This window comes from Protopterus annectens, chromosome 3.part1 (genome assembly GCF_019279795.1).
Source record: "Protopterus annectens isolate FY-2018-M chromosome 3.part1, PAN1.0, whole genome shotgun sequence".
NCBI lineage: Eukaryota > Metazoa > Chordata > Ceratodontiformes > Protopteridae > Protopterus > Protopterus annectens.
In genome coordinates this window covers 40,471,763-40,497,926 of record NC_056732.1, presented here as the reverse complement: position 1 = coordinate 40,497,926, position 26,164 = coordinate 40,471,763, and the positions used below count along the sequence as shown (strand labels likewise).

The 26,164-nt window shown below is 36.4% G+C and overlaps 1 protein-coding gene across 2 annotated transcripts in view; it reads left to right on the top strand.

Annotated features, from left to right (window-relative positions):
• LOC122797979 (acetyl-coenzyme A synthetase, cytoplasmic-like) overlaps positions 1–26,164 on the top strand; it is a 1,448,208-nt gene that overhangs the window by 552,293 nt on the left and 869,751 nt on the right. For both annotated transcript variants that reach the window (XM_044066533.1, XM_044066532.1), the window contains exon 4: positions 9,436–9,539. In XM_044066533.1, the coding sequence (XP_043922468.1) occupies positions 9,436–9,539 (104 nt within the window). The remainder of the gene's footprint in view (positions 1–9,435; positions 9,540–26,164) is intronic.

Below are 26,164 nucleotides of genomic sequence, written 5' to 3'. Positions count from 1 at the left end.
TGATTTTGTGGGAGACTCTCTCATTTACAGCTAATCTCAGAAGTTTCTCCAGGCACGAACTCCTAGCAGATGTGTTAGCAGACCAATTCCGCTGATGACAAATTACTTGCAAGAAGATCGTCGGTTGGGGGCAAAGATTATCCTCATAGCTATTCTGGCCTCGTCAAGTCTAGTACCTACCGGTCTCATCTTATAACTCCTCTCTCTGGATCTTGGATCCCATTCTGGATCTGATCTCTCATCCCTTGGGAATGGCCTCGAACCTGGACGAGCTCCAAGCTCAGCTTGGCTGATCCAGTTCCCTTAGTTGCCAGGACTCTGATATCTCTTCCCTAGTCAAGTCCATTCTGGTGGCACTGACCCTCTACAGGAAGATTTACCAATAGTAAATGGGAGCGTTTTCCATTTGGGCTTCCGCGTAAGAACTTGGATCCTTTACCGCTCCTATTCCAGTGGTTCTAGAATTCTTGTCTCATATTTTTTCAGCAGAATGACTCATCTACTGTAAGGTTCAGCCCAATGCTATTTCCATTCCATATTGGAGTCAATTTTGGTTCTCTCACTGCTACCAGAATTTGTAGGCCTTTCACAAGGTACCTTTCTTTTGAGACCTCCTATTAGAAATTCATCCCCACCGTGGGGCCTGACTTTAGTTCTTCAGAGATTCGTTGCGCCTCCGTTCAAACCTGCAGATTCTGACTGATCTGAAGTTTTGTCATGGAAGATGACCTTTTTGGTAGCCATTACCTCAGCCAGGAGGCCGCCGAGACTTCAGGCCTTTGTATCAAACATCCATACCTTGTATTTCACAAGGACAGGGTATCTCGGACTAATCCTTCCTTTCTTCCCAAAGTTGCTTCAAAGGCAGACATTAATCAGATCCATTAATTTGCCAGTATTTTTCCCTAATTACCAAAACAAAGGAAATAAACTTAATTTACTGGATGTTCACGAACAGTTACATTTTTATTTACAGGATGGCTGTCTTTCTTAAAATTTGACCAACTTTTAGTCTCCTTTGCAAAAAACTTTCTAGGAAACGGGTTTCAAAGTGACTCTTGCCAGGTGGATTTTGAGTTGTATCCTCTTAGCATATGAAGATCTGGCTTGCCTGAACCGATGGGAGTTCATGCTCATTCTACACGTTCTATGGCAACGTCTGCTGCACTCTGGTCTAGAGTTTACCTGGATGACATTTGTTCAGCGGCTACATGGCATCTGCTCACACCTTTGTTCTCATTATAAACTCGATTTGTCATCTAGAGGATGGGCTGCTTTTGGCTCTGCAGTGCTCCAGAATATTCTTCCTTGAGGACCTCCCAAGATTTCAGGTAGCTGGGGACTCTGTCCCACAGGTTGCTGATCAAGTGAAGTTAACCATTTCAGATAAAGAAGTTATGTAATCACCATAACATTCCATCTGAGTAGAGTAACTTCATTTGTAACAACAAATCCCTCCCTCCTTCCCCCTAACCTGGATAGTTATTTAGCAGAGCTCAAGGTGTGGATGCTCGAGCTTTGTTTTGTCTTTGAGTCAGGTTTCTCAGGTTGTTAGTTTGTTTGTTTTTTTTGTGCAGGTGGCAAGCGGTCGAGAGTTGGAAAAGGTACGGAGTAGTATGGGTAAGAGGAGGAGCTTGGAGCTCAGATCTTTAACCCAATATGCTGCCGGCTCAGATCTGATTGGATCGAAACCCCACACGGTTGCTGACAAATGAAGTTACTGCTCAGATGGAGCGTTATGGTGAATTACGCCTTTACTTTTTCTATACATGCTGTTTTCTTTTACAACTCATGTCACGCTATTGCTTCCTTTTGCTTATCTACCAAGTCAGCCCTCTGTCTGTTCCATGTCCATTTCCATTTTAATTGTCATTGTTTTCCTACAATCTTCAATGCATATGCTGTTTTAGAAGGCATCTTGCAAAATATCTACAAAGAAAGATAACACATTTGTTTTCTGTACATGTTATATTTTCTTTTACAACTCTTGTGTCCTGCTACGTGTCCATTGCCATTTTAATTGTGACAGTTTTCCTGCAATCATCAGTGCATATGCTATTCTAGATCTGTCTGCTTATACTATGACTTTACCTGCTTCTGGAGTGTCTGAGTGACCTGTGGGTATTCCACTAGATTGAAAGACAAGTGTTCTTTCAATCTCTGATTCTGAAGTTAGAAGAATTAATGTTCTCTGTGCCATCATCTAACAGATTTACAAAGCCTTTCTAGAGCCACTTTGTCAACATGGACATAAATTGCAAGATGGTCATGCGAACGTTTCTAAAGGACTAACCAGAGATATTTATTGCCTCTTCCCTCCAGATTTTGCCACCAGAAAGCAACCATCACATAAGCAGAAAGAGCTGCTCATGGAAAACTGGATGAAGGGGAAAGGATTAAAAACTGGGGACACAAGAATGTTTGTGGGACATTATTTACTGTACATCAGACAAAAAAGAAAAAAAGTTTTTCCCAGCAATCAGGGAATGTCAAGTGTCAAATGTAAGACTCCAGTTGCTATTTCCAGCTGTCTTCTAAATACATTTCTTGGAGGATCAAAGATTTTTGGAAGCAGAATTGGCTGTGAAAGATGCAAAAACATTTATCAAACAAAGAGTGAGCTGGCAGGATGTAGGGAAACCTTCTCAATTTTTTTCAATAGGAAAGCTGAGAGAGATAGAGAGAGACAGAGATTGTATTGTTCCAAAGGAAAATGCTAGATTGATTAAAGAAGCCCAGGAGCTGACCCGAAAACAAAACAAACAAACAAAATAAATAACATGAAGACCCATGAGATCATGATGAATGGGGAAGATCACCAGCAGCAAAGTGAATTTAGTGATTAAAGCATCATTCCCAGTACACATAGTTTAGAAATGTGAGCTGCATTTTTTATAAGTAGTGGATGAAATGACAGAAAGTTTGTTGACTGTGTTAGACTGGTGGGAGAACTGTAAAGCATAACCCCCAAATTATGCCATTAATGTTTGGAAGCACACTGAATGGAATGAAGATGTGACTGTAAGTGAAATGTGTTTATTTTTATTATTTGTATAAAATGTTTCTTGATATAATTGCATGTTATTTTATAAAATAGGTTTGCATAGTACGCAGTCAGAGGTAGATTGAAAGTAAGGTGGGGGAGTTTCCACAGAGACTGCAAGAGATATTCATATTAAAGTATGACTGCATTCTTTCTTAATTGTAATGTATCCAGGCTTTGTACTGTAATAGCATACAAAAGGTTGGAAAGAAGCAGGTTAAAGTTAACATAATGCTGTATTCTCAGGCTGCTGGGGATATAAATTTGTATTGAGCATATTATATATAGAATTAAAAGATAACTTCCTGTTTTTATACAGATAGATGGTCTCAGTTTAAGCTATAGACAGAGTTTATTTAAGCAAATGGACTTAGACAAAAATGATGAAAAATATGAAAATGTGTGTTTTTTCATGTATTTGAAAAATAGATGTTTAATTCGGCTGGCAGTTTCTTTGAGATAAAGACACATGGCCTACAGATGTAGGCAGTTAATCTGGCAAGGGCTGAATGGAGTATTGAAAATGAAATCTGCAGGACAAAATGTAGTAAACATTTAAAGGGATATTGGAAAGAAATTGGTGAAATAGTGTGTTCTGAATTGCATTTGTGAGGTGCAATGTAATTTACATATGAAAGGATATTAAGATTTTTAGTGAAAATAAAAAGTAAAGTCATAAATGAAGTTTTAAATAGTTGAAAGAGAACAGTTATAGATGTGTTTGCATTCCCAGCAACCTTAATCATTTAATGCATTAAATATTTATTGATTTATTGATATTTGATTACCAGGAAAGTCTGACTGGGTAGGAGGCCTGGAGAGAAATGCATCAAAGTATTTAAAAAACATTTTAAGAGCAATAAGTTTACAGTCTTTAAAATTAATATAAAACAAATACAGGTAAATAATTGTACAAATAGTATAACAGTTCAAAATATAATTTACTTATTTAAGGATAGGCAGTGTGCTTAAGATTAAAAGTTATTGTTTAATGAAATCAGGCTGCCTTTCATATCTGGGAGAGGAATAGAGAAGATAATAAGAAGAGCAGTGTGTAAGTAGTCATTCAGGCTCACCTTTCAACAGGTAATACCTGTGCTTGAGCCATTAATTCACCTTTCAATAGGTAATACCTGTGCTTGAGCCATTAACTCACCTTTCAACAGGTAATACTTGTGCTTGAGCCATTAATTCACCTTTCAATAGGTAATACCTGTGCTTGAGCCATTAATTCACCTTTCAATAGGTAATACCTGTGCTTGAAGCCATTAATTCACCTTTCAACAGGTAATACCTATGCTTGAGCCATTAATTCACCTTTCAATAGGTAATACCTGTGCTTGAGCCATTAATTCACCTTTCAATAGGTAATACCTGTGCTTGAGCCATTAATTTACCTTTCAATAGGTAATACCTGTGCTTGAGCCATTAATTCACCTTTCAATAGGTAATACCTGTGCTTGAGCCATTAATTCACCTTTCAATAGGTAATACCTGTGCTTGAGCCATTAATTCACCTTTCAATAGGTAATACCTGTGCTTGAGCCATTGATTCACCTTTCAATAGGTAATACCTGTGCTTGAAGCCATTAATTCACCTTTCAACAGGTAATACCTGTGCTTGAAGCCATTAATTCACCTTTCAATAGGGAATACCTGTGCTTGAGCCATTAATTCACCTTTCAATAGGTAATACCTGTGCTTGAGCCATTAATTCACCTTTCAATAGGTAATACCTGTGCTTGAGCCATTAATTCACCTTTCAATAGGTAATACCTGTGCTTGAGCCATTAATTCACCTTTCAATAGGTAATACCTGTGCTTGAAGCCATTAATTCACCTTTCAATAGGTAATACCTGTGCTTGAGCCATTAATTTGAAGCAGCTGCAACAATTGGACAGGCAGACTTCATTTATGGAAGATGTCTGTAGTTTTATGTGTCTGCTTGCAGTTAAGAGATTTTTTATATGTTTAGTTTTTTTTTGTTTCTTTACTGTTTCAATTGAAATCAAAAACTGTGGGAAAATATGATTTGATGAGAAGAAGCACTTCGGTACAAGATTAGTCTGCCAGTCATTAAAGGTGTGGATGTAAGTGACAACATGGAAATGTACATTCAAAAGAGCTGTCATGTACAATTTGTGAGAGTAATCACTTTTTATCAGAATATCTGTTTTGTCAGTATTAACATGGAATGTAAGTGACTTTATATGTACAGACAAAAAGCAAAAAGTAGTAATTATGTCAAAAACCATAGCTACAAATAGCAATATTATAGCAGATGAATTTGGATAGAAACAAATATATGAATTTGACAAAGAAGAGATTTTGGGTTGGGGAGTCAGCAGAATATTGAAGCAAAGAAAAAGAGGAGTAAAAATACTTATGAAAGAAGACCCTCAATAATAGCATAAGAGAAAAAAGAGGCAGTAGTTGTGGATTTAAGGTAGTAAGGGGATGTTGGCAGGGGAGAAGAATTACTCTGGCATGCATTTTTATTTTACCTAAAACTGTCATTAAGGAATTTATGAGAATTTGGGGAAAAATAATAACTTTTCACCAGGGTATATTATTTATGGATGGGGACTAGAACCTGCTTTGTATTAGTGAGGATGTATTGGAAGGACCTAGAAGGGAAAACATAATGAGACAGAGTGTATTTTTGAAGAAATATATGATAATATTTGGTATGGAAGATATGAATTCAGTAGCAGGATTAAATTTGCATATTATTTCACGAAATACAGTAACTGGTTAAACTAGATAGAAAATGTATTTCACAAGAGTTTGTGTAATTAATTGAAAGTTTTAAGACCCACCCAATAACTATAGCAGCTCATGCACCAATACAAACTAAGGTAAAGGCGCAGGATAATGATATAAAAATGAAGCATTGGTGCTTTCCTACTTATTTCTTTAAAAAGTGAGAAATTTGAAGAATGAATGGTGGATATGATTCCAGAATTAAGGGAGATAGAAATTACTTCAGAAAGGTTAGATAGCTAGTGAGTGGGGCCCTGTGAAAATGGAATTTATAAGCATGGTAGAAATAAAAGAATATATATGGGAAATAAATAATATAATTATTTAGAAAGGTTGGCAAAAGTTAAAGTATTGCAGAAGATGAAGAATTTCACAGAGTAAGAAGGGGAGCAACAGCAGAATGTGGAGGGGAAAATAAGGGAGTATTTACACAACATGCATGAGTTTTGAAAGGTTGCTGTTAAGCAAGTACTTTTGATACCAGCTCTAGAGTGAAAAGAAAACTTAAAAGAGTACAATAACTTAATGACTTGGGCAACAGAAAGTAAAAAAGAGGTGTAGCCAAACAGAAGGATCTTATGCAAAGAAAAATGCCAGGGTCAGAGGAAGGTGAAGCACAAAAATATGTAAGATAGGAAGGGGTGAGAAAAATGGTGATGCATAATCAGTCAGTAGAGACGCGTCTGGGAACAGATGGTATTACTGTGGAAGTCTGGAGATTAGGTGGAGATAAACTGATAAATATTTGGAAGGTTTTGTTTAACAGTATTTTAAAAGGAGCATCTTGGGAGAAAACTTTGGTGGCTTTGTTACCCAGAGGCTAATAAATCCCTTAGACCTAACCATGTAAGCCAGCTCAGTTTTACACCATGATTATGATGTGTTTATGTCTATATTAGCTAATAGAATGGCAAAGGTTTTACCCAGATTGATAGAGTTGGATCTGTGTGAGAGGTGGAAAACATTTGATGACCTTAGTAGAACAATGATGATTCAGAGAAAAAAACATTTGATAGAGTCCGCTGGGATTTTAAGAGTAGGATAATGGTAGCAGTTGCATTATTTGAGAGAATAACAGAGTTAAGAAAGAGGATATTGGAAAGGTCAGAGGCAAGAAGTGAGGTGAGTGGGCTTCTATCTGATAAGCAATATTTGAACTGAGGAATTGGGCAACAATCCCTTTCCATCTGTTATTTGTTTTATATTTAGAGTTATTTAGGAAAGAAAATAAGGGATTTACAAATTCAGATATTTAACTAGTGTGGTAATCAATAAATGTCTGTATTATCTGTAGATAATATTACTTTGTGCTTGATAAATCTAGAAAAGGGCATTTTGGTGTTGTAGAACACTATAAGATACTTACATGTCTATTCTGCATTAAAATAAGTGAAGATCAAGTGAATGCTGTAGCTGTAAATTATGCAGCCAAACATGAATTAGTTCAGCAATACTGATACATATAGAAACATAATAATATTAAGGATTTAGGTATGTGGATTTAAAATAAATCTGTTATGGCAGCTAAGGATATGTGGGAAGAAACTAAACAGAAAGTATTACAAAAATTAAGAATCTGAAAACTTTTTGTTACGGATATGGATACTAAGGTATAAGCAGTGGAAATGTTTTAAGTCAATTTAGTCTTATACATGTCAGGCATATTTTTACCAGCTGGAGAAGTAGTAGTCAATAATAGTTAAAGAATTGAAGGAATTTACTTGGGCGGGGAAGAAGCCAAGAGTTATGTGGGAAGGCTGATTCCCCATGTTGAACAAGGTAGTTTAGGTTTACTTGATTTGAATCATACTTTAAAGTACCACAGTTAATGCTGATATACATAACTCAAGCAGGAGGTCATATATCGAAGTGGAAAAGGATGATGATAAAAATGAGGGGGCATTTGAGAGATAGAGACTAGGATTTTGGATGCATTGCAATGCCTTGAAGTGAATAGCAACAGCCATAGCAGTATGGAAGTCTGCAAGTATGGGGTCTAGAAAATAGGCAAGAGGGACTATAATTTAATGTATATTAGCAAAGGAACCAATGTATTGGGAGAAAATAACTGAGGAGGGAAGTATTATGGAGTGGGATGAAGTTAAGCAGAAGGTTGACCGTTGAGAGTGCCTTCCATATCAGGAATTGAGGCAAAAAGAAAGGGATAAGAGGAGAGTCAAAAGAAAGACCAGCTCAGGCAGAGAATTTAGTGTCAGAAAAGGGATAGTTGGCAGGGTGCATAAAATATTGCACAACGACTTTAAGAAGCAATGAGAGGGGTTTAGAAAAGATTAAGAAGAGAGAATAAAAATAGAAATTGCAAAGGAACAAGAGGAGGAAATTTACCGGACTCCCAAGTATGTGAGCCTGTACAGAAAGTTTAAGATTTTCTGCATTGAAGTGTTTGCATAGGTGTTTTTATACCTCAAGGGTTTTTTTCTCCTCATTGGACTGGAAATGTTGGAGGTGCATTGGGGAAGAAGGATTGGGATTTTTTGGAAGGGGGTGTTATGAGTTGTTGAGTTTTAAAAATTCCGTAGGTAGAAGTTTGACAGAACTTTTTGTGGAAGCAATGGCAACTAGGGAATTATTCTTTTTACTTGGGATGCAGGATTTGAATTGGATTGTTCTCTAAACATATTAAGACCTTAGTAAATTTAATGATACTGGCAGCTTAAAAGAGATAACTAAAAAACTGAAATTAAAATCTAAACCAAATGAAATAAAAGTTTTGAATATTATAAAGGAGATAAAGTAACTGGAGGTGTGACCTTTATTTATTTTATTTAACATTTGATTACTGGGAAAGTCCGACTTGGAATGAGCCAATTTTCAGAGGAGGCCCGGGGAGAAACTCTCTAGACGCATGTCTTTGTAACGTGGGAGGTTCATAGAAATGGTTCATAGATTAGTACTAAGCTAACTGCCCTTGCGAGTCATTTTAAGCCTAGCCAATTATCCCTTGTGTGACTCAAACCCTGCACCATGCGTTTGTAAGGCAAACACCTTAACCCTTAGGCCACCCTCCCAACCTCCAAACCAGAACACCCACAGGAAACCCACACAAACACAGGGAGGACATGCAGACTCCACACAGAAGGTATCCCAGCCGAGAATTGAACTGGAGAACCTCTTACAGTGAGGCAACAATGTTAAACTCTGTACCACTGCGCCATCTTTAGACTAGGGAAGGAGCAAATTTGATAGAAATAAATGGAATTTGTGGGAAGAGTACATGCAGAATAATGCTTAAAGAGGAGTGATGTTTAGGGAAGGAATGAACTGAGAAGTTTAAGCAATATCATGTATGAAAATTGTTAAAAAAATGTATACTGCATAAATATAACAATGGAAACTGTTATTGCACTTCAGTTACTTTTCTCTTAATGTATATAAACTTGGGTTGCACTTAAAAACTGATGATAAAGATGTTAAAAATAAAACCTTAAGAGGGATGATGCTTATTTTGTAAAACTGTCTAAGATATGAAAGCTGCTTTTTGAGCAACATATTATTTAGGTTTAAGACTGTGTACGTTAACTAAATTGGAACTCCTGGAATCTCTTTATCTTGGTGGTTCAAGGTTGACTTCAGAATATCACAAACCTTTGTTTATTTTTTCTTGCAGGCGTGAAGAAAGGGGATCGGGTAGCAGTTTATTTGCCTATGATTCCAGAACTTCTCTACACAATGCTGGCATGTGCAAGAATTGGTGCTGTCCATTCCATAGTGGTACGCATCTGACGCTTTATTTATATTTAAGTAAAAGGACCAAAATGATCCATAGTGGTATACATCTGACGCTTTATTTGTATTTAAGTAAAAGGACCAAAAGGATCCATAGTGGTATGCATCTGACGCTTTATTTGTATTTAAGTAAAAGGACCAAAAGGATCCATAGTGGTATGCATCTGACGCTTTATTTATATTTAAGTAAAAGGACCAAAAGGATCCATAGTGGTATGCATCTGACGCTTTATTTATATTTAAGTAAAAGGACCAAAAGGATCCATAGTGGTATGCATCTGACGCTTTATTTATATTTAAGTAAAAGGACCAAAAGGATCCATAGTGGTATGCATCTGACGCTTTATTTATATTTAAGTAAAAGGGCCAAAAGGATCCATAGTGGTATGCATCTGACGCTTTATTTATATTTAAGTAAAAGGACCAAAAGGATCCATAGTGGTACGCATCTGACGCTTTATTTATATTTAAATAAAAGGACCAAAAGGATCCATAGTGGTATGCATCTGACGCTTTATTTATATTTAAGTAAAAGGACCAAAAGGATCCATAGTGGTATGCATCTGACGCTTTATTTATATTTAAGTAAAAGGACCAAAAGGATCCATAGTGGTATGCATCTGACGCTTTATTTATATTTAAGTAAAAAGGACCAAAAGGATCCATAGTGGTATGCATCTGACGCTTTATTTATATTTAAGTAAAAGGACCAAAAGGATCCATAGTGGTATGCATCTGACGCTTTATTTATATTTAAGTAAAAGGACCAAAAGGATCCATAGTGGTATGCATCTGACGCTTTATTTATATTTAAGTAAAAGGACCAAAAGGATCCATAGTGGTATGCATCTGACGCTTTATTTATATTTAAGTAAAAGGACCAAAAGGATCCATAGTGGTATGCATCTGACGCTTTATTTATATTTAAGTAAAAGGACCAAAAGGATCCATAGTGGTATGCATCTGACGCTTTATTTATATTTAAGTGAAAGGACCCAAAGGATCCATAGTGGTATGCATCTGACGCTTTATTTATATTTAAGTAAAAGGACCAAAAGGATCCATAGTGGTATGCATCTGACGCTTTATTTATATTTAAGTAAAAGGACCAAAAGGATCCATAGTGGTATGCATCTGACGCTTTATTTATATTTAAGTAAAAGGACCAAAAGGATCCATAGTGGTATGCATCTGACGCTTTATTTATATTTAAGTAAAAGGACCAAAAGGATCCATAGTGGTATGCATCTGACGCTTTATTTATATTTAAGTAAAGGGACCAAAAGGATCCATAGTGGTATGCATCTGACGCTTTATTTATATTTAAGTAAAAGGACCAAAAGGATCCATAGTGGTATGCATCTGACGCTTTATTTATATTTAAGTAAAAGGACCAAAAGGATCCATAGTGGTACGCATCTGACGCTTTATTTATATTTAAATAAAAGGACCAAAAGGATCCATAGTGGTATGCATCTGACGCTTTATTTATATTTAAGTAAAAGGACCAAAAGGATCCATAGTGGTATGCATCTGACGCTTTATTTATATTTAAGTAAAGGACCAAAAAGGATCCATAGTGGTATGCATCTGACGCTTTATTTATATTTAAGTAAAAGGACCAAAAGGATCCATAGTGGTATGCATCTGACGCTTTATTTATATTTAAGTAAAAGGACCAAAAGGATCCATAGTGGTATGCATCCGACGCTTTATTTATATTTAAGTAAAAGGACCAAAAGGATCCATAGTGGTATGCATCTGACGCTTTATTTATATTTAAGTAAAAGGACCAAAAGGATCCATAGTGGTATGCATCTGACGCTTTATTTATATTTAAGTAAAAGGACCAAAAGGATCCATAGTGGTATGCATCTGACGCTTTATTTATATTTAAGTAAAAGGACCAAAAGGATCCATAGTGGTATGCATCTGACGCTTTATTTATATTTAAGTAAAAGGACCAAAAGGATCCATAGTGGTATGCATCTGACGCTTTATTTATATTTAAGTAAAAGGACCAAAAGGATCCATAGTGGTATGCATCTGACGCTTTATTTATATTTAAGTAAAAGGACCAAAAGGATCCATAGTGGTATGCATCTGACGCTTTATTTATATTTAAGTAAAAGGACCAAAAGGATCCATAGTGGTATGCATCTGACGCTTTATTTATATTTAAGTAAAAGGACCAAAAGGATCCATAGTGGTATGCATCTGACGCTTTATTTATATTTAAGTAAAAGGACCAAAAGGATCCATAGTGGTATGCATCTGACGCTTTATTTATATTTAAGTAAAAGGACCAAAAGGATCCATAGTGGTATGCATCTGACGCTTTATTTATATTTAAGTAAAAGGACCAAAAGGATCCATAGTGGTATGCATCTGACGCTTTATTTATATTTAAGTAAAAGGACCAAAAGGATCCATAGTGGTATGCATCTGACGCTTTATTTATATTTAAGTAAAAGGACCAAAAGGATCCATAGTGGTATGCATCTGACGCTTTATTTATATTTAAGTAAAAGGACCAAAAGGATCCATAGTGGTATGCATCTGACGCTTTATTTATATTTAAGTAAAAGGACCAAAAGGATCCATAGTGGTATGCATCTGACGCTTTATTTATATTTAAGTAAAAGGACCAAAAGGATCCATAGTGGTATGCATCTGACGCTTTATTTATATTTAAGTAAAAGGACCAAAAGGATCCATAGTGGTATGCATCTGACGCTTTATTTATATTTAAGTAAAAGGACCAAAAGGATCCATAGTGGTATGCATCTGACGCTTTATTTATATTTAAGTAAAAGGACCAAAAGGATCCATAGTGGTATGCATCTGACGCTTTATTTATATTTAAGTAAAAGGACCAAAAGGATCCATAGTGGTATGCATCTGACGCTTTATTTATATTTAAGTAAAAGGACCAAAAGGATCCATAGTGGTATGCATCTGACGCTTTATTTATATTTAAGTAAAAGGACCAAAAGGATCCATAGTGGTATGCATCTGACGCTTTATTTATATTTAAGTAAAAGGACCAAAAGGATCCATAGTGGTATGCATCTGACGCTTTATTTATATTTAAGTAAAAGGACCAAAAGGATCCATAGTGGTATGCATCTGACGCTTTATTTATATTTAAGTAAAAGGACCAAAAGGATCCACAGTGGTATGCATCTGACGCTTTATTTATATTTAAGTAAAAGGACCAAAAGGATCCATAGTGGTATGCATCTGACGCTTTATTTATATTTAAGTAAAAAGGACCAAAAGGATCCATAGTGGTATGCATCTGACGCTTTATTTATATTTAAGTAAAAGGACCAAAAGGATCCATAGTGGTATGCATCTGACGCTTTATTTATATTTAAGTAAAAGGACCAAAAGGATCCATAGTGGTATGCATCTGACGCTTTATTTATATTTAAGTAAAAGGACCAAAAGGATCCATAGTGGTATGCATCTGACGCTTTATTTATATTTAAGTAAAAGGACCAAAAGGATCCATAGTGGTATGCATCTGACGCTTTATTTATATTTAAGTAAAAGGACCAAAAGGATCCATAGTGGTATGCATCTGACGCTTTATTTATATTTAAGTAAAAGGACCAAAAGGATCCATAGTGGTATGCATCTGACGCTTTATTTATATTTAAGTAAAAGGACCAAAAGGATCCATAGTGGTATGCATCTGACGCTTTATTTATATTTAAGTAAAAGGACCAAAAAGGATCCATAGTGGTATGCATCCGACGCTTTATTTATATTTAAGTAAAAGGACCAAAAGGATCCATAGTGGTATGCATCTGACGCTTTATTTATATTTAAGTAAAAGGACCAAAAGGATCCATAGTGGTATGCATCTGACGCTTTATTTATATTTAAGTAAAAGGACCAAAAGGATCCATAGTGGTATGCATCTGACGCTTTATTTATATTTAAGTAAAAGGACCAAAAGGATCCATAGTGGTATGCATCTGACGCTTTATTTATATTTAAGTAAAAGGACCAAAAGGATCCATAGTGGTATGCATCTGACGCTTTATTTATATTTAAGTAAAAGGACCAAAAGGATCCATAGTGGTATGCATCTGACGCTTTATTTATATTTAAGTAAAAGGACCAAAAGGATCCATAGTGGTATGCATCTGACGCTTTATTTATATTTAAGTAAAAGGACCAAAAGGATCCATAGTGGTATGCATCTGACGCTTTATTTATATTTAAGTAAAAGGACCAAAAGGATCCATAGTGGTATGCATCTGACGCTTTATTTATATTTAAGTAAAAGGACCAAAAGGATCCATAGTGGTATGCATCTGACGCTTTATTTATATTTAAGTAAAAGGAGCAAAAGGATCCATAGTGGTATGCATCTGACGCTTTATTTATATTTAAATAAAAGGACCAAAAGGATCCATAGTGGTACGCATCTGACGCTTTATTTATATTTAAGTAAAAGGACCAAAAGGATCCATAGTGGTATGCATCCGACGCTTTATTTATATTTAAATAAAAGGACCAAAAGGATCCATAGTGGTATGCATCTGACGCTTTATTTATATTTCAGTAAAAGGACCAAAAGGATCCATAGTGGTATGCATCTGACGCTTTATTTATATTTAAGTAAAAGGACCAAAAGGATCCATAGTGGTATGCATCTGACGCTTTATTTATATTTAAGTAAAAGGACCAAAAGGATCCATAGTGGTATGCATCCGACGCTTTATTTATATTTAAGTAAAAGGACCAAAAGGATCCATAGTGGTATGCATCTGACGCTTTATTTATATTTAAGTAAAAGGACCAAAAGGATCCATAGTGGTATGCATCTGACGCTTTATTTATATTTATGTAAAAGGACCAAAAGGAAAGCAGATTTTTGGCTTAGCTTTGTAAACTAGTTTAAAATGCTATTTCTTATTTATTAAGTTGACCATTGCATATCCAAGTACTGCCAGCCTCATGCCTGATTTACCTTGTTGCTGTGTTCAAGTGTTCTTCTTGTGAGTGGTTTCAAGAGTGAGAGTGTCATGAGGCACTCAAATGGCACATTGTGACTGGTGATGGGTTGGAGGAATCAGGCCTCTGTAGGTTTGATATTGTTCATGTTTGTATTACTTTGTAGTTGTCAGCCAAACCTCAGAGCTGCAGGGCTCTGATGTCCAAAGACAAGACCTGTGTGACAGCTGATTTTGGTGCTGCTTTCTTCTCTGGCATTACTTTATTGACTCAGGACTGTACGTAAAAAAAGCTAGAATATGCCTTAATCTTCTTCTTTTGGTTTTTCCCTGTTAGGAATCACCACAGTGGATCACCTTGTCCAGTCATGATTGGCAGTGGAGTTTTACGGTGTCGAGTTGCCAGCCCGGCGCCCAACCTTCCACAGAAGGCACACACATGCATGCACTCACGCCCAAGGCCAATTTAGAGTATCCAATCCACCTACAGCATGTCTTTGGGATGTGGGAGGAAACCGGAGCACCCGGAGGAAACTCGCGTGACCACAGGGAGGACATGCAGACTCCAAACAGAAGGCACCCCAACTGAGGATTGAACTGGAGAACCTCTTGCTGTGAGGCGGCAACGCTAACCGCTGCACCACCATGGCCGCCCTGTACCTGTGAAATACAATGTAAGCCCCTATAACTTCTCTAACGTAATTTATTCAGAACCTGCCTTCACATCCTTCTCTGATATCTTTTTTCATCCTCTGATTCATTATTTGTCCTACCTATGATATGCATCATTTTACTTGTTCTTTACTACTCTCGTGGAGTGAAAGTATGTTATATTTTTTTAATGTATATTCTTCTGTGATTTAAAGTATATTATTAATAGTCCATATGCATCTTAACTCTATATTTGCTGTGTACTTTTTCCTGTATAATAATTATATATTATTTTTTGATTATCTTTTGTTTGTTTAACTGGTGAGCGACCACAGGGAAGACATGCAGACTCCGCACAGAAGGCACCCCAGCCGAGGATCAAACCGGAGAACTTCTTGCTGTGAGGCGGCAATGCTAACCACTGCACCACCATGGCCGCCCTAGACTATGCCTTAAAACAGAAACTATATATTAACATTTAATGAATTGCTGCTACTGCTTAGATGTTGTAACTAATGCATAATAATATTGTCCTGTAGAACACTCTCAACACACTTATTTTGTATGATAAGCTACAAAATAGGAAAGTAGTTATGTATTGCTGAGGGATGTTTTTGACATTACTGTCACACTGCAGTGGTATAAAACAGATTTCTGTCAATGATTCTGTGAATATTGGCCTACTGCTTTTTGAGTAATATTAAATGCCACAAAATACTCAAAGAAGCAAATAATCTCCAAAATGAAGAACCCAATCCAATGGTTCGATTTATCCTCTTCACAAATCAGCATTTGGTTTCTTTTTCAAGTTGTCATACTTAGGGCTGAGTATACATTCATGATGACTGATGATACACACCATGACATTATAAATTAACTAAGTACACGTGTTTGTGTCCTTCACTCACTTCTTTTTGTTTTCTAGTTTGCATAGTTCAAATCTTAATACTTGCTGTCACCCATGAAAGAAAGGTTCCTGCATTTATATGCCCTTTGGTTTTGCTGTGGGTTATTTCAAATTCATGGACAGTGGTTAAAGAAGGCTTATTGCAGGACTGGTGGGCAGCTCTCTTTCAACACCCAAGGGATGTCTAGGGTTTCACCTGAGAGTATGTTCGGAACATTTGTTAGAGCTTCTGCCTTCAGTAGGTATGTCTCTGGGTTTAAACCATCTGTGACTATCAGATGTGTGCTTCCACTCTGAACCTTTGTCTGTAGTAGGGACTTGGGGATATGAGACTTGGGAGAGGTGCACTTCCACTTCCTACTGTATTGTATGCATGATGGGGTGTTCTCACTGCCTGTACCCCACCGGAATAGCTGGATCTGATATGTGCTCAGTGTCATTTGAGGAGCAGTCCTAGGAGTCATCTATTTGTGGAATGGGATACTCAGAGCCAGGAGTTCATCTTCTAGGGAATGTTCAGTTGTAGTAAAGGAAGAATCAGAGAATGACCTCAGGGGTAAGAGATCACGTTTTGATCTACATGTAGTAGGATTTACAGTCACAGTTACATTATTTCACCTGCAAGAATATCAGCTGAATGCTACCACCTAGTCTAGCATAGGCCTCTCTGCTCCCCCTTGTTGCCTGCATAATGGTGCTCTGGTTTCACCTAGCCTGACTAACTGCAGTCACCAATCATATCAGACCTTACTAACAGCAGTCTCCAATCATATCTGACATTCAGATGAGATGTGAGACATTAAACTGAGGCACCATCTGCCTGGGTTAGTGGTAGCTCAGGTGTATGTAAAAGATCCCGTAGCAACTATTGTACTGAGTAGAGGAAGTTTCCTGTTACCCTTGTAAATTTCCAGTAGCCAGTGTGCATACCACCTTGAGTCTTCCCCGAATATAGGCAGTTGACCTAGTGCGACTAACCCAGTCAAAATCACATTAATCGTTCATGCCGAGAAGGAGGCAGAAACAGTACGCAAGTGATGGTCGGCCGATACCTGAAATTGTCATTTCAAACCTAATGTCTTCTAAAGCTAAGTAAACCAAAACGGACCAGCACATATAGGATGTAAAATAGTAGTTTATTGCTTCAATCAGTAAATGTGTCAGCAATAGTAAAAACCATGCTGAATAAGCAAACCGGTTTCGGCTAATGTTAGCCTTTCTCAATGCCAAGTATCCATGAAAATGAGTAACAAAACTCCACCATTTTAAAACATATTTATAGTCCCTCTCTTAAAGAGATATTGCCCAATTGTGAAAATTTCAAATCTTCTCACCATATGCAAATGTCCTCATAATATACAACACATGTTCTGAAATCAAATACAAATTTAGACAAAAATAAATATAAATATATCCCATCCAGAAAATCTGGCAGATATAAAACGTATGCTCCAAACATATAATATTTTATAACAAATGTAACAAATATGACACCAAGCAAATAACCTGCCATTATAAATATATTACCAATAGCAATACATACATGGCTGGAATGTATAGTTTAATATTGATGAGACCACCCATGATAAATATAATAAAAATACATATAGCATGGTTATTTGCATACACAGAAAGTTGAAAATGAACATATGTTTTGAACCTAATAAGTTGGTTCTAATGTATTCAATCCTGGTCTGAAGAGACCCCCTAACCTGATAATCCATTTGTTCTCCATATCATTGAGTTTCTTATGCCATCCTGCTTTGAATTTTCGATGTAAAGTAATTCTGTCTATGATAGTAAATGTGAAATGAGCAGAAGGATGTTCAAGGGTATGTTTATACAAAGCGTTGGTCATCGTTTATTCCTAATCGCACTCATATGTTCACAAACTCTAAATTTGACAGGCCTAGAGGTCTGTCCCACATAAAATCTTGAACAATTACAAGTGGCCAAATATATAGCCCAATCAGAACTACAATTTGCAAACATCCTGATATCAAAGACCTGAGATGTATTTCTACTAGAAAACTCACGAGTTTTAGGCATGTGTTTACAAAATGAACAATGGCCACATGGAAAACTCCCTTAAGTGTTTTTCCCTCTAAAGTGGTCTGTAATGAGTTTTGTGAAATGTATCTCTTATAATGAGTTAGAAAAGAATTTAAATTTCTACCTCTGCGGTAAGAGAAAGAACATTGTTGAGGTAATATACGGTTCAGGATTTCATGTGAGTAGAATGTCCCAATGTTGGTTAATTATATCAACAAATCGATTAGTATTAGCCCCATATGTAGTGACTAACCTCAGAGTGGACTTGTTCCGTGATCCAGACATGAACTGTTGTTTGGATTTGTATTGTAATAAATCAGAGCGTGATAAATTGTTAACTGTCTTCAAAGATTTGGAAATAGTATATTTTTGATATCCACGATCAACAAATCTATTGACAAGGTCATCACAAAAATTAGAGCCATCCTCTGGAGAAGAACATATTCTTTTCATCCTCATAAACTGAGATTTAGGGATGTTGTGGATGATGTGGCGTGGATGACAACTATCCGCATGTAGCAGAGTGTTGTACTGAGGAAATTTCCTATAGACCGACGTGGCTAAAGTATGATCCTCAAGTCTGGTAACCAAAACATCCAAAAACACAATGCTACCATGTTCTATATTAACTGAAAATCGAATTCCAAAACTGTTGTCATTTAGATAGTCCACAAAGTTAAAAAGTTGTTCCTTATTTCCATGCCACACCATCCAACAATCATCCAAATATCTTCTCCAAATATCTAGATGTGGCAAAAAAATGTTGTGATGTGTATCATATATATATGTCGCTTCAAAATAACCCATGAACAGATCCGCATATATGGGGGCGAATGACGCCCCATTGCTGTGCCATTAATTTGCCAGTAGACTTGGCCGTTGTAATGAAAAATGTTTTTACATAATACAAATTCGGTCAGTTTAGTCAAAAAATTGTTAAATTCTGTAGAATATAGTTTAGACTTGTAAAGCCAGCATGAAACAGCTAAAATACCTAATTCATGTGGTATGCTGGTATATAATGAGGCTACATCAAGGGTACACAACCACCACGAGGATTCTAGTTGTGAGTCTTGAACAATATTAAGAAACTCAGTTGTATCCTGTATACGCGATCGAATCTGTTTCAATAATGGTTTTAAATATACAGTAAGGAAGGTCGATAGAGGTTCAGTTAAAGAACCACGCCCAGAAACAATGGGTCTGCCTGGGGGGTTTTTTGCATCCTTGTGAATTTTAGGTAACAGATACAGGTATTGGGGAATAGGTTCCTCCACCTGTAACTCCTTAGCTACCTGTTCCGTAATCACCCCCTGAGTGATAGACACTTCCAAAAACCTATCAATTTCAGCCTTGAAACGTAAAGTAGGATCAACATTTAGCTGTTTATAATAACTAGAGTCAGATAGTTGTCGAAGAGCCTCATTGGTATAAGCTTGATAATCCATTACCACAATGGCACCTCCTTTGTCAGCCATCGTAATGACTAACTGATGATTGTTTTTGAGATCTAACAAGGCCTGTCTTTCCATGGGGGATAAATTATTGAATTGTGGTTGATATACATTAGCATAGTGTAACTCCTTCATGATACATTCCCTGAAAATAGAAACATGTTTGTTCATTGGAGCAACAAAAGTGGATTTTCTGAATCTAAATTCTGTTGATCTTTGAGAGTCATTCTTGTCTGAAAAAAATATTTTCAGATTGAGTAGTCTGCAAAAATTGTTAACATCATTTAGTAAGTCATGTTCAGAAACCACAGAACTTGGGACAAAGTTCAATCCTTTATTTAAAAGTGTAATCTGAGCAGGGGAAAGAACAGTCGAAGAAATATTATGAACATTGTTAGTTATTGTATCATTTGTTTCAACAGATTCTGTAAAGTTGGGGTATTTGAACCTAGATCTGTGTTTTCTGCCCCCCCTCCTCCTACCCTTTGATCTAAAGGGGGCATCTGTCTTCTTTTCGCCACTGGGGGCGCCTGGCGTGAGGACACTTCTCCATCAGTGGTGGAAGAAGTTTCTTCCTCAAGTAAAATCTGAAGAAATATGTTGGTGTCTGAGAATTGACCTAGGTCTTTTTGTTATTGTTACCCCTCTGAGTTGTTTTTGGTTCACTGAATCTAACTGTTTTCTGACTAATGAAAGGTTTCCCTTTTTCATAGTCCATAAGATCACGCTGAAATTTGTTGATCTTTCTTTTCATCAATTGTTTTTCAAGAGTAGACAAATCCTTAGCCAAATTGGAGACATGCTGAGAATAATACTGCTGCTTATTAAATTGTTCAGCCTCCAAGCACAAACATTGAATATCTGACAGATTAGTAGTAATTATTCTGTCATAATATTTTAACAAACATCCTACAAAAAGCATGGAGGCTGAATGTTGTGCTTCAGCCCAATCTTTGGATAACTCATCATCAATATGTGCCACCAAAGGTTGTAGCCGTACCCTCAACCCCCTTGGTGTTATGTCCTTAGCTTGATAAGCCTTGAACAGCTTCATATGCCAAACATTAGTTCGTAAAATCCTCATCTGTCTCCCTAGCTTGGTAAATATGTAGCTACATTTTTGTTCATCATTGGTTGTAGAATCAGTCATATTTAAACTGGCATTAGTAGTCAAGCCAAACACCTCCAAATTATCCTTATCAGCTGCTAGTCCATGTAAGATATCGTTTAAATCCATATTGGAATAATTCAAAAAGCCAATAGGATACAAAAAAACACAATACTATGAAATTTCTGAAACAGTCCCAAACAGAAGTAGTAAAAATGCAATCTATTTCCTATTGAAAGAAATGTTCTATAGACATTTCTAGAATGTTGTAGTCAAAACACCAACACTACCTATCTATAATAGTAAAAACCCATATTATTACATATGACAAAAGGTTAAATTGGTATCTCAGGCTAGAATATGTTGACTACAATGACATTCGTCTCAACCAGTATCACAATACTTAATAAATGAGGCCCAACCTCAAAAAAAGGGAAATAATTCCCTGATGGACAATATAAATGGTTTGACACCGTCAAAAAAGCTAGAGTAATAGTTATAGACCAGAATGACATTCGTCTCATCTGGTACTAATATAGCCTGTGTTAAACAAGACTCAAATGAGCCAGGTAAATAATTTTAAACCAGATCGACCTTCGTCTCATCTGGTATTAAAATGGCCAATGCTGCCCAACAATCAAATTATATAGGTCTCCTTATTCGGATCTCAAAATATCATTAGTGTAGTGTTAAGCATATTTTGACCACACATAACCAAACCAGTACAATTATAATTCTTTGCCCAAATATTTTTCTGCTGAGGCTGTCCCAGAAAAAATAAGATCAGATAAGAAAAATACTCTTATTAATAGAGAATAACTGTAACCCAACCAATAATGCCAGTTGATATCCAAAAAACAGTATTGAACAGTGTATTTCCTTCAACCAGTATCTAGTTAAACCCAAAGGAAACTGGGTATATATAGTTCACTATGTAATAACCCCTGTCTAGTAAATGAATAATGTCAAGGGCATACGGGCTCCAAATCAAAATACAATCTGATTAGCCCTAAATAATCCGTGAACCTGAAGATTTCACTGGCCGACCCTAACCACTGATCCAAAACAGCAAACCGATCGTAATGATCATTTCCCCCAACCGCAAACCATCATTGCAAAACGCTATTTGAACCCATGTAACGGATTCTAAATAAAACTTATAGCATAAGTAAAATACCCTCCTAACATATACTAAAGACCTAATACGTCTGTAAATATCAGACCCTGAATATGAAAAGACTTTTCTCCAAAAATGTAGCATTCATTTTGAAAACATATATTCAAAAAAACACAATGTATTAGTATGAATTTGTCCATAAATGAATAGCCAAAAAAGTCAAAATGGCAGCCGCCCCTCAGAATTATAAAATGAACTGTTGTTGCACAATATCTCCAGTTGGAAAACACACATTTCGCTGGCCCAGTCCAAAAATGAAATGCAAAGAATATATCCCGATACCAATGATGATATACAATATTCAATAATATGAATTTCGTCTGTCGGTAAGGAACTGCAAAAAGTCATAAAGATAAAATGCCCCTCAGAGTTTTAAACTGAAGTAGTTCCCCACAGTACCTTATGAAAGTAAGCATACATTCCGATAGACTGTTCGTTCGAAACAAGAAAAAAGAGATTAGTGCCAAACTGTAATTTCCGAACAATCCAATCAACATATAAGGCCGCCAAGTGAAACCATCATGTATAAGTCGGTATCCATAATCCAGGCCCCACAAGATGACTGAAGAAATAGTATGAGCCCAACCGAATCCGCAACCAAACTCAGCAGAAAATGGATCTGTCAATGTTGAAGGGGTTCAAAGACCAAAGTCATAAAAAAATAAACCACAAATATCCAAAGGAATCCAATGGGCAATATCCAAAAAGAGAGGAATGATGGAGAAGCACAACCATCCAGGCGTCCCCAGCGTGAAAAGAGAAAATTGCGACTGCAACCAAACCAAGAGTATCACGCACGTGGGCCAAGCGTGCACGGTCCAAAAGCAACAAGACCTCAGAAAACCAAAACGGACCAGCACATATAGGATGTAAAATAGTAGTTTATTGCTTCAATCAGTAAATGTTCAGCAATAGTAAAAACCATGCTGAATAAGCAAACCGGTTTCGGCTAATGTTAGCCTTTCTCAATGCCAAGTATCCATGAAAATGAGTAACAAAACTCCACCATTTTAAAACATATTTATAGTCCCTCTCTTAAAGAGATATTGCCCAATTGTGAAAATTTCAAATCTTCTCACCATAGGGAGACAGATGAGGATTTTACGAACTAATGTTTGGCATATGAAGCTGTTCAAGGCTTATCAAGCTAAGGACATAACACCAAGGGGGTTGAGGGTACGGCTACAACCTTTGGTGGCACATATTGATGATGAGTTATCCAAAGATTGGGCTGAAGCACAACATTCAGCCTCCATGCTTTTTGTAGGATGTTTGTTAAAATATTATGACAGAATAATTACTACTAATCTGTCAGATATTCAGTGTTTGTGCTTGGAGGCTGAACAATTTAATAAGCAGCAGTATTATTCTCAGCATGTCTCCAATTTGGCTAAGGATTTGTCTACTCTTGAAAAACAATTGATGAAAAGAAAGATCAACAAATTTCAGCGTGATCTTATGGACTATGAAAAAGGGAAACCTTTCATTAGTCAGAAAACAGTTAGATTCAGTGAACCAAAACAACTCAGAGGGTAACAATAACAAAAAAAGACCTAGGTCAATTCTCAGACACCAACATATTTCTTCAGATTTTACTTCTGAGGAAGAAACTTCTTCCACCATTGATGGAGAAGTGTCCTCACGCCCAAGCGTCCCCAGTGGCGAAAAGAAGACAGATGCCCCTTTAGATCAAAGGGTAGGAGGAGGGGCAGAAAACACAGATCTAGGTTCAAATACCCCAACTTTACAGAATCTGTTGAAACAAATGATACAATAACTAACAATGTTCATAATATTTCTTGACTGTTCTTTCCCTGCTCAGATTACACTTTTAAATAAAGGATTGAACTTTGTCCCAAGTTCTGTGGTTTCTGAACATGATTTACTAAATGATGTTAACAATTTTTGCAGACTACTCAATCTGAAAATATTTTTTTCAGACAAGAATGACTCTCAAAGATCAACAGAATTTAGATTCAGAAAATCCACTTTTGTTGCTCCAATGAACAAACATGTTTCTATTTTCAGGGAATGTATCATGAAGGAGTTATACTATGCTAATGTATATCAACCACAATTCAATAATTTATCCCCCATGGAAAGACAGGCCTTGTTAGATCTCAAAAACAATCATCAGTTAGTCATTACGATGGCTGACAAAGGAGGTGCCATTGTGGTAATGGATTATCAAGCTTATACCAATGAGGCTCTTCGACAACTATCTGACTCTAGTTATTATAAACAGCTAAATGTTGATCCTACTTTACGTTTCAAGGCTGAAATTGATAGGTTTTTGGAAGTGTCTATCACTCAGGGGGTGATTATGGAACAGGTAGCTAAGGAGTTACAGGTGGAGGAACCTATTCCCCAATACCTGTATCTGTTACCTAAAATTCACAAGGATGCAAAAAACCCCCCAGGCAGACCCATTGTTTCTGGTGGTTCTTTAACTGAACCTCTATCGACCTTCCTTACTGTATATTTAAAACCATTATTGAAACAGATTCGATCGTGTATACAGGATACAACTGAGTTTCTTAATATTGTTCAAGACTCACAACTAGAATCCTCGTGGTGGTTGTGTACCCTTGATGTAGCCTCATTATATACCAGCATACCACATGAATTAGGTATTTTAGCTGTTTCATACTGGCTTTACAAGTCTAAACTATATTCTACAGAATTTAACAATTTTTTGACTAAACTGACCGAATTTGTATTATGTAAAAACATTTTTCATTACAACGGCCAAGTCTATTGGCAAATTAATGGCACAGCAATGGCCATTAGCCCCATATATCTGGATCTGTTCATGGGTTATTTTGAGGACATATATATATGATACACATCACAACATTTTTTTGCCACATCTAGATATTTGGAGAAGATATTTGGATGATTGTTGGATGGTGTGGCGTGGAAATAAGGAACAACTTTTTAACTTTGTGGACTATCTAAATGACAACAGTTTTGGAATTCGATTTTCAGTTAATATAGAACATGGTAGCATTGTGTTTTTGGATGTTTTGGTTACCAGACTTGAGGATCATACTTTAGCCACGTCGGTCTATAGGAAATTTCCTCAGTACAACACTCTGCTACATGCGGATAGTTGTCATCCACGCCACATCATCCACAACATCCCTAAATCTCAGTTTATGAGGATGAAAAGAATATGTTCTTCTCCAGAGGATGGCTCTAATTTTTGTGATGACCTTGTCAATAGATTTGTTGATCGTGGATATCAAAAATATACTATTTCCAAATCTTTGAAGACAGTTAACAATTTATCACGTTCTGATTTATTACAATACAAATCCAAACAACAGTTCATGTCTGGATCACGGAACAAGTCCACTCTGAGGTTAGTCACTACATATGGGGCTAATACTAATCGATTTGTTGATATAATTAACCAACATTGGGACATTCTACGCTCACATGAAATCCTGAACCGTATATTACCTCAACAATGTTCTTTCTCTTACCGCAGAGGTAGAAATTTAAATTCTTTTCTAACTCATTATAAGAGATACATTTCACAAAACTCATTACAGACCACTTTAGAGGGAAAAACACTTAAGGGGAGTTTTCCATGTGGCCATTGTTCATTTTGTAAACACATGCCTAAAACTCGTGAGTTTTCTAGTAGAAATACATCTCAGGTCTTTGATATCAGGATGTTTGCAAATTGTAGTTCTGATTGGGCTATATATTTGGCCACTTGTAATTGCTCCGCATTTTATGTGGGACAGACCTCTAGGCCTGTCAAATTTAGAGTTTGTGAACATATGAGTGCGATTAGGAATAAACGTATGACCAACGCTTTGTATAAACATACCCTTGAACATCCTTCTGCTCATTTCACATTTACTATCATAGACAGAATTACTTTACATCGAAAATTCAAAGCAGGATGGCATAAGAAACTCAATGATATGGAGAACAAATGGATTATCAGGTTAGGGTCTCTTCAGACCAGGATTGAATACATTAGAACCAACTTATTAGGTTCAAAACATATGTTCATTTTCAACTTTCTGTGTATGCAAATAACCATGCTATATGTATTTTTATTATATTTATCATGGGTGGTCTCATCAATATTAAACTATACATTCCAGCCATGTATGTATTGCTATTGGTAATATATTTATAATGGCAGGTTATTTGCTTGGTGTCATATTTGTTACATTTGTTATAAAATATTATATGTTTGGAGCATCGTTTTATATCTGCCAGATTTTCTGGATGGGATATATTTATATTTATTTTTGTCTAAATTTGTATT